The 13,900-nt window shown below is 39.4% G+C and overlaps 1 protein-coding gene across 1 annotated transcript in view; it reads right to left on the bottom strand.

The window, feature by feature from the left end:
- Positions 1-1,896: 1,896 nt before the first annotated feature.
- Positions 1,897-13,900, bottom strand: part of faxdc2 (fatty acid hydroxylase domain containing 2) — a 15,832-nt gene continuing 3,828 nt past the window's right edge. The window contains exons 3-9 of the mRNA XM_040150858.1: positions 11,473-11,570; positions 10,517-10,620; positions 7,899-8,020; positions 4,295-4,500; positions 3,952-4,057; positions 3,481-3,647; positions 1,897-2,751 (exon numbers count right to left, since the gene is read on the bottom strand). Coding sequence (XP_040006792.1) covers positions 2,595-2,751; positions 3,481-3,647; positions 3,952-4,057; positions 4,295-4,500; positions 7,899-8,020; positions 10,517-10,620; positions 11,473-11,570 — 960 coding nt within the window. The 3' untranslated portion in view covers positions 1,897-2,594. The remainder of the gene's footprint in view (positions 2,752-3,480; positions 3,648-3,951; positions 4,058-4,294; positions 4,501-7,898; positions 8,021-10,516; positions 10,621-11,472; positions 11,571-13,900) is intronic.

Below are 13,900 nucleotides of genomic sequence, written 5' to 3'. Positions count from 1 at the left end.
ACACACACACACACACACAGTTTAATGTCTTGTTTGTTTTACTTCAGGGAGATTTGGATCAGTTTCAGAAGCTTACAGTTGATGCATCAAGTTGTTTACTGGAGGTTCAAAGATGGAAAAAAAAAAAAGAGCTAGAAAATAATCAGAAAAGCAAAACTCCATTCATTTCCCAAAACCAGTGCAAGCCTTTGAATGGGTGAGCTGGTGTGTGGCCGCAGACATGACGGGCCGCCACTAGGGGGCGTTCCTCCTCGGGCAGTCGCATGATCCCTCCCTCTAATGTGATCATCGCCTGCTATCACCTGGCACTGGACGTTTGGGGGGTTTCAGGTGTTTTGGGAGTTTTCAGCCTTCTATATCAGCTTAGAACTGCTGCTAGCTGGCCAAACAAACTGTAGGGGGCGCTGCACCCTCCGCTCGTCAGTTTTACATGGACTTGGCCAGAAGGCCGGACACTGGAGAGATGACTGATGGACGTGGGGAAGAGAGGGACGAGCAGAAAACGAGAAAAAGAGGAAGTACCTGACTGGGGTTTGTGATGTTGCTCAGAGGAATATGGCTGGTAATGATGTCTGGAGACTGAAAAAAAGGACAAAATTCCATAAAGCCATATGAATAAGAGATAACTGTATATGAACCATTAAAATAGTTCATTACATTACAATATCCTAGGCTTGTCATGAGGAAAAAAAGATGAAAATGAGGAAAAGAACAAAAAAATATATAAAATGGAAAAATGTAAAATACTTGAATGAGATCTTGTATAATATCATTTAATATTCATAATATCTGCTTTGTAGGCTGATGTGATTCGCTATTAGTGTTATTTGTAATTTCTAGTAATTATGCTTTCCTTTAATAAAGAAAAAAAACACAAAACGGACAAAAAAACCTCAAACACACCGACTGTTGAGTGATTATTTCTGTTGTGTGTCAGAGATAATGAACTTTGCAGAGAAGATTGAAACGCCCAAAGCCAGATTGGCTTGTACATTTAGCTCCATATCTTAAACTATTACATGTTATTACATAATTTTTTTTTTTTTTTTTTGTGTGTGCAAGGTTTTCTTTTTTTTTGTTCTGTCACCGGTGCAGAAATGACGAAAAAACAATGAAAAGTTCTTAATCTCCCTTTTGTTTTTTATTGTTTCAATGATAAACAGTCCACTTAAAAATATTCTTAACATTGTATCAATCACAGTAGATGTTGGGTTTTTGTTTTTTTTTGCTTTTGTTTTTAATTAATCAAATGCCCCCCCCCAAAAAAAACAAAACACTCAACATCATGGAGGTCTTCTGTAATACAAAAGACACATAACATTCAGGGGTATGTTTAAGTGCCATGGAAATTAAAAGTGCAAAGGTGTCTTCTGTCTGAGCAGCAAAGGAACGCAGCACAAGAGTCTGGACTGGTGACTAAACATGACTCAATTAACAGTACAGCGTTTAAAACTATAATTATAATAACTGGAGTTAAAGCTAAGATTCATAAAGAACAGAACATTTTGTTTAGTGGCTGTCGTCCAAACACAATTTTAAACAAGTTAGTGGAATCTGGGAGATGATCAACATTTCCATAATGTGACAATTTCACATTTTATAACCACCAGGAAGTTTTATTTAAATTAATACCAGAATCTGTTGATGCTGAAATGATTTGTACATTGAAACTTGTTAGCTGTAGCTCTCTGTCTTTATTCAGGAATGTTGGAAGCTGTGAACGCAGCATAAAGCACTTCTCTCTCTCTCTCACCCATGTTGACTACATTTCGGGTGCTTTACACCGAGTAGAGCTGGAGTGGTTCGTTCAGACTGCAGAGTTTCCTCTTACAGTTTATTTTAACCAGCGAGGAGGGACAGAATAAAAACTGTGGCGTGTTACAGGACAAGTAAAAATGTAACTGAAGTGGATTTATTTGTTTTCACTCACATCAACGACCAAATTCTGAAATCTACCTGAGCAGGGAACTGTCCCGTAAACAAGGTATTTGTGAGATTTGGCTCTAATTTCGAATAAAATCCTGAAATTCAAAATCCTGAAATTATTAAGCAAATGCATAAAAAAGTTAGTCATGATCAAAATAAAATTAAAAAATGGTAAGTCAAAATTTTGAATTACTCTTTTTTTTAAAATTATCCTGAGTATTCAATTTTTTTCATCACGCATAACTTCATATATTATGGGCTTCTTTCATAGGATGTTACCAGATAACCCTGAACTACTGACTTCTCTGCGATATTACAATCAATGAGTCAACCGGGAGCTAAAATAAGTCTTCCCAGGTCACAGAAGGATGAAGTCACGAGAGGAAACAGGTTTACAATTATTACATCAACAGTGAACTTAGACTCTAAACATTTAAAACTGCTCATCTGGTTAAGTGCAAGCACAATTTTTCTACTCGGAAAAATATCAAGTGCAGCTGAGACTTTCACAGTCTGAAACTGATCCAACAGGTTTTCTGGATTGAAATAACAGAAATCTAATCGTCATTATAAAGTTGATTGGAAATTTTGTCTCTACACATCGTGGGGATATTCCCCAAACTTGGCGAGGCCTGGTCCTGAGGTTAGAGGTCAGGGGTCGCAGGTCATCACTGGCCCTTCTTGGGTGAGTCAGGGATGCTCTCGGTCAGCGGGGTGAGGCCTGTGAGCAGGATGTGGCGTTCATACTGCTTGGTCTGCTTGAATTTGGTGTCGGTGCCGTGGAGCCGGTCCAGCACACCGAAGACCCCGAAACACTGGTTGAACCTAGAGCCAGAAAAAATTGGGGTTTTCACAAATTTCACATGTTCCTTCATTTCTGTGAACACACGCACTGTAGTTTTATTTTGAGTCAATCCCACATTTACCATCTTGCTCCTGTAAATACTCACTAGACCAACAGAAGTGTATTAATCTGCAGCTGAATAGTCTGATGGTCCCCAACAAATATAGTATTTACTCCTGTTTGAGTAGCGTTTGCTAAAAACTACAAACACAACAGCTGTTTGAGAAAATTATTTAGCATTTTTTTAAAAATGAAACGATATATTTGTGACCAGTTTTTAAAAATTTACAACTTCAGTAGGAACCAACGGGCCACAGACAGGGCAGGGAGGTTAGACTGGTTAGAGACGGAATAACACATTGTTGGTTTTGGTCTTTTTGTAGGATTTTTTGACATTAACAAATATATAGAATGCCACCAGCCGATTTGTTTAAAAGATTTTTATGTCCCCACACATGAAGAGTTTTATGTTTCATGTTGCAAGTAAGAACAGTAAACAAGGTCCTTTTGAGACAAGCACATTTAGGAACATCGTCCACTGACTAAGTCTCGCTAACTGATTTAAGTACAGGTACCAAGTTGTTAATATTCAACGCTAATAAATTCCTAGATTTTTTTTTTTAAATAGAAGAGTTCAAAAGATGAATAAGAAACAAAAACCATTAACTCCCATTAAATGCTCTCCTGGAAAAGTGGGCAGGCAGATTTACTTGAGGTGGTGGAAGTCATGGAACTCCGGGGAGGGCAGGAAGGGGAGGTGGTATCCACAGTGGGAGATGGTGGTGCTGACCAGAGCCACGCAGTACCAGAGGGAGGTGGTGGCCAGGTGGGAGCCCAGGATCACAGGTCCGACCACCACCGGCAGCATGTTGGAGATCTAACAGCAAGGAGGGAGAACAAACAGGTTTCATGGCCGAGGAAGACTTTCAAAATCCTAGTCAGAGGTGAAACAGACTCAGCCTCACGACAGCATTTCAACAGCTGATTCTGGTTGAAGACAAAAACCAGTGAGATAAGTTTTGTTTCCAGGATCAGGTTTGTCCGGATTCCAGATATCAAAATGAAACACGCTCGGTTTATGTGTGACAGCTGCAGCTGGCGTGCGGCTCAGTGGGGGGGAGAAGAGGCTTGGCTCCTAACATCAACGGTTCTCTGTTTCGCACAGGCCGCTGGGCTCTCACCACATGCTCCAGAGGATGGGCGTAGATGGAGATGACTCCAATGGGAGCTGTCCACTCATGGTGCTGTTTGTGGAAGTGCTTGTAGAGGCCGGGATGGTGGAACAGCCTGAGAGAAAAAAAGAGCGATGAAGACCCAGTTATCCACCGATACATTTTTAACAACAAGAATAAAAGCTTACAGCCATGCCAGTGGCTCTTTGAGGCTGAAAATGTTCTTTATATTCAAACCTTTCACTCTTACCACAAGGTGGCAGTAATGCACAACGCTCCGTGTTCCAATGACAACTGAATCCTGCCTGGGGAAGGCACTTTGACAAGTTAAAATAAATCTAATGATCCCTACCTGTGTGAGTAGTAGAACAGGAGCTCCTCTGAGATGGCGAAGACAGCCAGCTCCATCAGGGCCCAGTGGAAGGTGGGCAGCTCGGGCCCACAGGGGTTCCCTGTCCAGGTCATCAGGTAGTACGCCGCCACCACCATGGGCCCTGAGATGCACACATAGTTGAAGACGACGACCCTCACTGCGTGGCGAAGCTTCACCGGATCCACCTGGAGGACGAGGGAAGAGTCAGAGAGAGGTCGATTCTAGATAGGATCTCAAAAAGTATGCATTGTTACGCGTCTGAATAATTTTTAAGTGAATGACAAATATATTTGTTTTAAATTCAATAACATGAAATTAATTTGGCGGATGCTTTCATTTGGTGGCTTACAACAAGTGCGTTCAAACGCTGACTTCAGAGTTTTTTGCTTGTCTCTTAAGAAACGAGAAGTAAGTGGAGCACTACATGTGGTGGTTCATTTTATTTTAGGTTTTCCACCACCTGCACTTTTTTTTTCAATCTTTTTTATACTTTGTTACTAAAATATTTATTCTACTAAATTCAATGAAAGCTTCTTGTATCAGCTTAAAAAAAAAAAAAAAAAAAAAGCTCCAGGTTGTCCATAAATGACAGTTGGCTTGACTTTTTACCATTAACCTTTGGACCCTGGTTATAAACACATGGACATATCATGACCTTTGTGTGTGTGTATGTGTGTCTCTGTGTGAGCACATGCACTGGATGTGTCTGAGGTGTACACAGATTTACACTTTTTACAGCACGGCACTGTTTTGCAATTACATGTGTGATTACCAAAGTACAAACACACCGACCAAAGAACGGACCTTTCTCGGCAGACATTTTGAGACGTCATAGTAGTAAAAGCAGAGGTGTTCTTTTCAACCCTTCCAGCAAGCAACACCACCTAATCAACATGAGGCGTGGCAAAATGTCTTATGTTGAAAAAGGTGCAAAACACAGGTCACACCGTTTACAGTGACGGATTACCTATAGCCAGCAGGCTCGAACTCTCTGCTAGTTGACTTATATGCCATAGTGAGCTGAACAGACACCAATAGCTGCCTGTCAAACACTGGAAAACTACATTCGTCGACATAAAAATCATTGATTTAGTTTGGGAGATGGCTGAAATGGGCGGTTTTTAAAATGACCAAAGTGCACCCACACGTCATGCATTTTAGAGTTTGTTCTTATTTAACAATTTTTCAGAATTGTAACTGTAACTAAAAAAATGTAACTGAACTTGAAAAATCTAAAGCCGTCCACAAATGATAAGGGCAGTGAGATGCACTTGCTATTTGGTTGGTCTCATACGAAAACAGTGACTTAAGACTCAAAACTTTTCTTATTTAAAAAAAAATGGCCATCTGACAACTGGCAAAGGGCTCAGTCACGCAACTCCAATCACTTAATTTAAGATACAAACAGCTTGCACAACCAGTGTTGTGCAAGCCGTACTGTTGCTACACAACAACGCAACCTAGCTTTGTCTATGACCTGTATGGCTCAAGCTCAGATAGTTGTTGTCAGTCAGTGAACTGAAGTATCTCTTCTCAGAGTACTGGACCATAGAAAGCCACAGCAAACACTTGGTGACTCCTTGGTCGCACCATCACAGAGGATATAGTTTTAGATTATTGACATCGGCTTATTACTATTGACTGTTACAAAGAGAAGCGTTATGTTGAAACTGTATGTCACCCTACAGAGGAGATAAACCCTATACAGTACATGCAAAGCTTGTTGAAGCGATTTCTGAAGGGGAAACAAGCTCCATGCCAGGCAGTACATTCAGAGAAAAAGTCTGCGTACTAGTTTGATTATCAGTAAAACCTGAACACACTGCCTGCTGAAATTAGCTGAGGATACTTTCATTCCATTAGTGAGCATGAGCTTCCTGTGCACTGCGCTCTCAATTATAATCTTTGAAAGGTAATCAGTAATCTGATTACATTCCCAGAGTCACCTCCAGCCCTGGTTATCAGTAATGTCGGTCTTTATCGCTGCAGTGTCCAACAACATCGGTTAATCAAACACAGTGGGAGGACTTTGGTCAGACGGACATGTGGACACGTCACATCTAGAACGACGACGGCCATGCATGTACAGTATGTTCATGTGTTCACTCACATACACACAATAGGAAATATTGGGGTTTTGTTTTATCAGGATAAAAGGATGGGGTAGGATATTTCTTTACTAATCGATTAGTTGTTTTCATTTAAAACTTTATCACATTATGTCCTAAAAAAAAAAGCAAACCTAATATGTGACTATTAATGACCAAAGCATGTTTGTAAATTTCATTTATGAGGTCCCAAAAGTGAAATAGGAAATTAAAAAACAAATAAGTGAATACATTTATATATGAATATGCAAAAATAATAATATAAAGAAATAAATAATTAGGAAATTTATTGACATAATTATGTATAGAAATCAATAAATACAGAATAATGCTCTATTATTTATCAATTAATTTCCCATTTCGTGTTTTTTTTTTTTTTTGGGCAAAATTTAGACGTATTTATTTATTCATCATTGTGCTCATTTATTAACTCATTATTTCATTTATTAACTCATTATTTCATTTTCCCAAGACACTTTTGAGCTCTGATCATTATTGCGATGTCAGTGATGTGACTATAACCATTTTCCAACAATGACTAAGAGCTTGTTCCCTATTAATGACCATTGATTTATCAACAACGTCTGGGGGAACCAAACCTCTAACTACCCATAAATCTCATTTAAATGTTTCGTTGTCAAAGAACTAAGTCCATTTTCATTTATCTTCGTTCATTTATCTATCCAATCATTCATGCTCAGTTAAAGTGTACTTAAGAATACAGGAGACTGACATTAGATGGATTTATCATCCTTCACCACATGGAACCCCATAAAATTATTTTTATAATCATTACTCAGCACTGAAAATGATAGCAGTTGATGTGTCATAGGTTAAAAGTGGGCCATAAATTGATGTAACTAGAAGAAGCCGTTCACTTCACAGTTAACAAAATTGGTACTAGAAGTAGAGGTTGAAGTGGTGTTGGTATCACAATATAACAGTAGAGGTACTGGAAATAGTAGTTCAAGTGGTGGTATTAGTAGTAGTTCAATGGTAACTGGCTGCAAAAAAAGATTAGTATCTAGTATATCTATTTAGTAAACAGGAAAGAAAGAAAAGTGAAATAAGTGACACCTAAAATCCTGATATAGTGAAACTGGATGAAAAACAGAGCAATACAGAGGAAAAAAATACTAAACAAGATCAAAACAAGATACAGACTGAATATCTAACTAGAATGGCATGTAGAGAACAAAAACCTCCACCGAGGACATTGTCAAAACAACATACACCAGAGTTCAGAGAAAAAAAAAAATCTAATTCATAGTAAATGATTTGGATCTGCCCCAAAATGTAAAAGGTTCTTCCCTGGCCCATGCCCCGTCCCTCCACCAAGTTTGGTGCAAATCGGTTCTGTACTTTGTGTGTAATCCTGCTGAAAAAATAAACAAACAAATAAACCAGCAAACAAACAGACATAACCTCCTTGCAGGTGGTACTAATGACAATCATAGCGTGAGCCCGGAGCCTACCGGGTTATTCTTGTCCACCTGGATGCGGTAGCGGGTGATGAAGGAGGGTTTACCAGTGGTGTCCACCAACAGCAGCAGAGCATTCGACCCCCAAAACACCAGAGTGGGGATCAACATTGTCCCTGTAGAGAAAAACAAGACCACTGTCAGCAAGGGACAACTTGACAGCCCCTGGACATGGGCTTAAACATTTCACAACTTTATCCATAACTTGAAAGGAACCAAAGGCTCATGCAGCTGCCGTCTGAGAGCTTTGAGACAAAAAGAATGTAACAATTTGCCGTGATCAATGCTGCAACTCTTGTGTGAGCATTTTATTTTTGAGACAGCTATAAGATCCAGGAGATTATTTTGATTTTAAGCAATCCTATTAAAAAGTCTTCAGGTCACATCAAAGCCAACATCTTTCGAAAAATTTTGTTCACATCCTCAAATTCTTAAAATTACTGTTATCAAGAGCAACTGACGTTACGGGGAGCAGACAACAGAATTATCACTGCAAGCAAGATTGCACCTCTTCAAGTTGGTTTTATTGCACTGTGTATGACTTGATCTGCACTTCATTACTTTTACAAATACATTATCACTTTGGAGAAACATTAAAAAAATATGTTCCTTATCTTGTAATACACATAACGTCCTACATAGAAAATATCTAAATGAGAGACGCAATAACAGCTGGCCAGTTTCTGACATAATGTCGTGATGGTTGCATCATAAAAGTGAGTAAGCTGACACCAGAGGTCATGGCTTGACATGCAGAGCTGAACACCTGCTCTCAATGCTACAGAAACATGGGGTTTCATCTGTGGCTGGTACCAAATAAGGTATCCTTCTGTGCAGCGTCATCCTTTTGAAAACAAATCCCTGTTTGTATCTCAGTGGCGATGAAATCAATTTCAATTTCAGAATACGCTGGTATGTGCAGTTAGGTACGTAAGTACTTGGACAGTGAAACAATCCTCGTAATTTTGCCTCTGTACACCACCACAATGGATTTGAAAGGAAGCCATCAAGATATGATTGAAGTGTAGACTTTCAGCTTTAATTCAAGGGGTTTAACAAAAATATCACATTAACCGTTTAGAAATTAGAATCATTTTTATACATAGTACCTCATTTTCAGATGCTCAGAAGTAATTGGTAAAACCAACACAATTATAAATATGAGGATTATTTTTAATACTTGGATGAAAATCCTTTGCAGTTAATGACTGCCTGAAGTCTGGAACCAATGGACATCACCAAATGCTGAGTTTCCTCCCTTGAGATGCTTTGCCAGGCTTTTACTGCAGCCCCCTTCAGTTGCTGATTGTTTGTGGGTCTCTCTGCTCTTAGTTTTGTCTTTAGGAGGTGAAAAGCATGCTCAGTTGGCTTGAGGTCAGACGACTGACTTGGCCATTGAAGAATATTCCATTTCTTTGGCTTGAGAAGCTCCTGAGTTGCTTTCACAGTATGTTTTGGGTCATTATCCATCTGCACCGTGAAGCAACGTCCTATCAGTTTTGCAGCATTTGGCTGAATCTGAGCAGATGGTACAGCCCTGTACACTTCAGAATTCATCCTGCTACTTCTATCAGCAGTCTCATCATCAATAAACACCAGTGTCCCAGTTCCACTAGCAGCCATACATGCCCAGGCAGTCTAATCTGGTCTTTCTGTTTTTAAGTGTTACAAGTGGTTTGTACATTGTTGTAAACCTTCTGTATTTACAATCATGAAGGCATCTCTTGATTGTAGACTTTGACAATGATACAACTACCTCCTCGAGAGTGTTCTTGACCTTAAGTTGTCCTCTGTTGTCTTCCAGGTCTTTTGGTTTTGCTGAGCTCGCCAGTGCATGTCTTCTTTTTAAGACTGGACCAGTTCGTTGATTTGGCCACTCCTAAAGTTTCTGCCATGTATCTGATAGATTGTTTTTTTTTTCCCCCAACCGAATGATGGCCATATTCATTTGTATCAACACCTCTTTGGACCTCAAATTTGAGAGTTCCCATGAACAGCTACCAAATGCAAAAATCAACGCCTGGAATCAACTCCAGACTTTTTATCTGCTTAATTTGTCACAAAGTAACAAGGGAACAGGCCACACCTGGCCATAACATTGGTTGTCAGTCAACTGTCCAATTACTTTTTAGCCTCTGAAAATGACAGACTGTATAAAAATGGCTGTATATTTTTGTTAAACTCCTTGAATTAAAGCTGAAAGTCTGCACTTCAATCATTTCTTGATGGCTTCCTTTCACATCCATTGTGGTGGTGTACAGAGGCAAAATTACGAAAATTGTTTCACTGTCCAAATACTTACTCACTGAACTGTATTTCAGAGTGCTATTGTGAAAATTTTCATCTGGCTGTAATGAGCCAGATTCTAAAATGGAAAGAAAGGAAGGCTTAGAAAGTTATATACTGTAGATCCATGAAGCCACCTGCGTCCAATTGTTTCACAAGGAAACAAAGTATGTACTGATACGAAGCAGAAGCACTCATTCAGGCCCTTATCATGTAGGAAACATATTGTTGTACTTGATCTTGGCCTGACAAAGATCTCTGTTATGTCAACAACTGTCAGGTCAGGTTTTTTGACAAGAAACAAAACTAAAACAGCTGTTTCTTACCTAAGAAGAACAAAGCAGCATCGTGGCCTTCAAATGCCAAGTACAGCTTGGTCCACAAGTTCTGCCAGAAATCTCCTGAAGCTCCCCAGAATCTCTGAAGATGCCTGGAGGTGGAATTCGTGTCAAGTGTCAAGTTTACAAGACCATTTTCTTACATGGTTAAAACAACCACTTAACCACAAACACATTCACATACTGTACATTAGTGAACCAGCTTTGGCACTGAAACCCCTCTCCAGGGCACTTAAACGTTTAACCCAGTCTCTATGTCTTTCCCTAGGGTCTGAAATATTGTAAGACAGGCCCAGTCCCAATGTCCACTCTCAAAGACCCTCAAGCCTGGACACGTTCAAGGGCTTAGAGCAGTCCTAACAACCACCTAGCAAATGCCCAGAAAAGCTGTAGCGGCCATCTAGCCAGAACCGTGACTGACAGCACTGAACACTTGAGCAACTACCCAGCCACATCCTAACAAGCAAAACACCAAGAACACCACAGACACCTAGCAACGGCCCATAATGTCCCATCTTGGTCTGTCATATTCTGTCCCGTAATGTCCTGTCATGTCATGTCCCTTCAAGTCCCATCGGATGTAGTCCCATCAGGTCTAGTTCCACCACGTTTACTCATGTCACGCCCTGTCCAATCACATTATTTCATATAATGTAATTTCAAGTCATGTCATGCCCTCTCCTGTAATTTTCGACCCTGTGTATTCCTGTGCCATCCTCTCATGTAGGTACTGTGCTCTTGTGATCTGTCTTGTCCAGTCCTTTTTGGCCCAGTCCTACTCTGTCCTGCCCTGTCCTGTCCTGTCCCGACTTTCTTACCCTTTACACTGGTCGTTGAGGCAGTAACCTGTGGTAAGAACACTCCTCGTGCTCATCTCAGGTTTATTTCAGGACCAACTGCTGGTTTGTAGTGTGGTAATAATGTAACACTGAAGGAGATCCTACCATGTCAGTGAGTTGCCAAATGCAGCCAAGAAAAAGATTCCAGATCCAATTACAAACGCAGCTTTCTTCACAGAGTCCCACAGTCCGCCAGGGCCCTCCTGAGCAGGGAAAAAGCAACAATTGTGTATAACCCCTGTTGATACTGTACAGTCTCGTGTTGAGCTACATCAGCGTTTCCCCAAAAAAACTTCTTAAGGTGTAGAAATGTCTCTAAAACAATATTAAGTCTGTTACTGAAACCGGTCTTTCCAAGAGGACGGCAGCACTGCGGCTTCTTAGGTCTGTTCACTCGTCAGTGAAACGCTGATCTGCACAGACATAACTGCAGACAATTGCATGGCTTATGTTTTCATATGGGTGAGGCGTTTAGCACCATCGGACTGCATAGACATAATACACCATAATGGAGAAAGTGAATAAGACATTTGACTTTCTCGTTTCTCAGTCCTGATGATTATAAGTGCTGTGTATTTTGCAGTGTGTTTTCAAATCATTAAATAAAATCAGTCAATAAAAAGAGTTGCATCTCATTTTTACTTCCATAACAACCTAAATAACACACTTTCCATCTAAATCATGAGATTTAAATGCAGTAGAGATAATAAGTGTACATATAGGTGTGTACCAGAAGGGCTTTTGATCCATATCAAGAGCAATTCAAAGCAATTCAATCTGTGATTTAAGTTACGGTGCCATTTCTGTTGAGTCCATGTGGTCTGTATGGTGATTGCAGTGCAACATATTTGAAATTTGAGATATAGGTTTTCAATATACGCCTTTTGATATGGAATCTGTATCTATTGTAACAGATTTAACTTTGTTGTGTCTTGTTCCTGTCACTTGCAGTTTTGACAATATTTGAATTTAAGGTCAATGTTCTGCTGCAGATGATCCAGATAGAAGCATTTTTTTTTTTTTTTTTTTTAAACCTTGAATACTTATTGTAAAATTTGAAAATGTATCCAACATATACATAGTGCATTTAGTAAAAGCAAAATCTGAGCCAGCCACACAAACTGTATAAGTTCACTCAGTGGGAATTAAGTCCATGGATTGATGTCAGACTCACCAGACCTTCTAAAATGCCAGCTTTTACCCCAGCTGCTCTTAGCCCAGCCATGGCAACAGTGGGAACAACAGTGTTACACAAACGTCATGCTGGTCTCAGTACTTAGCTGTCTGTTCATTTTTTAGAGCCACAAACACAACCATGCAATTAAACAATCACTTCTTACAGGTACAAATACACAGATGAGGACATTTTATTTACGATAAAATTCTAATCTCTAAGAAATGAAGTCTGTAAAATTCCAGAAAGGACACACAAACAACACTGTTTCGCAGTTCCTCGGTATAAAGTACACGTTAGCCCCCGCAGGGCTCTATAAAATCGCTCAGGGAATTAAAAAAAAAAAAAAATGCAACTTTTCAGGTCGAGCCTGTCCCAAAGAACAATATGGAAATCAGGACAGGTCTCACGGAGCCACAGCCGAAACAAAGCAGCGAGGTGGAAACCTTCTTGGTTAAACAAGTCAGGCCAGATCAACTTTATATAACGATTGTTTTAAGTATTAATCACTTGGCCGTACAGTTAGGTAACATAAAAACCAGAAGGCACATATTACACAGATAAATATACAGAGAAATCAGACACTCCTGAAAGAGAAAAAGTTTTTTAAAGCCACAATCTGTGCTTTGATTTTGATTTAGATTGTACGACACGAGAGATTCTGAGATTTTTTTCAAGAATTTGTCAAAAAACATTACTTTAAATTTATCTCTCTAACATCAAGAACGTCGGACTGAAATGCCAGTGCAGGACGTGAACCCACTTTTAGTCTGAATCTTGAGAAATGCTTAGACTAATGCTAATACAAAAAAAACTTGCAATAATATATATCAGTGGTGACAAAAGGCTGGATGTCACAAATGAGTTCACCTTTGCAACATTTTAAATTCTTTCTGATGCTAACATGAGATTCGATAGTCAGTAGGTTATGTGATTAATGAAAAACTGTTAACCATATAAAAACATCATCCCTCGATGAAAGACCTTCATCCAAATGTCACATTTTTTTAGACGAGCTAAACCTAAGCTTCAAATTCTGTCTCGGATTCAGAGAACAACACGGTACATTAGTCCAATAACGCCTGCAAATATTCTGAAGACAGGTGCCAATATATGTGCTGATATAATATCTTTTAAGTTCACAATTTTGATGTCCCAAAACATACAAGGGTTCAAAAGCCTCTGATTCAGCGGTATCTTTAGGCACTGAAAGGGATTTGCACCTCCTTTAAGCATCAAGAGGCATGTTGATAGAAAGTTTATTAATTAGTGGTTGTCAGAAAGGACCTTTAACTATATTATTAGTAGACAACACTGAAATGCTAATAAAAGAGAGTTGGACTTGATAACATTAACTTT

Source organism: Xiphias gladius, chromosome 17 (assembly GCF_016859285.1).
Source record: "Xiphias gladius isolate SHS-SW01 ecotype Sanya breed wild chromosome 17, ASM1685928v1, whole genome shotgun sequence".
In the NCBI taxonomy this organism is placed as follows: domain Eukaryota; kingdom Metazoa; phylum Chordata; class Actinopteri; order Istiophoriformes; family Xiphiidae; genus Xiphias; species Xiphias gladius.
This window is presented reverse-complemented; position numbering and strand designations above follow the sequence as displayed.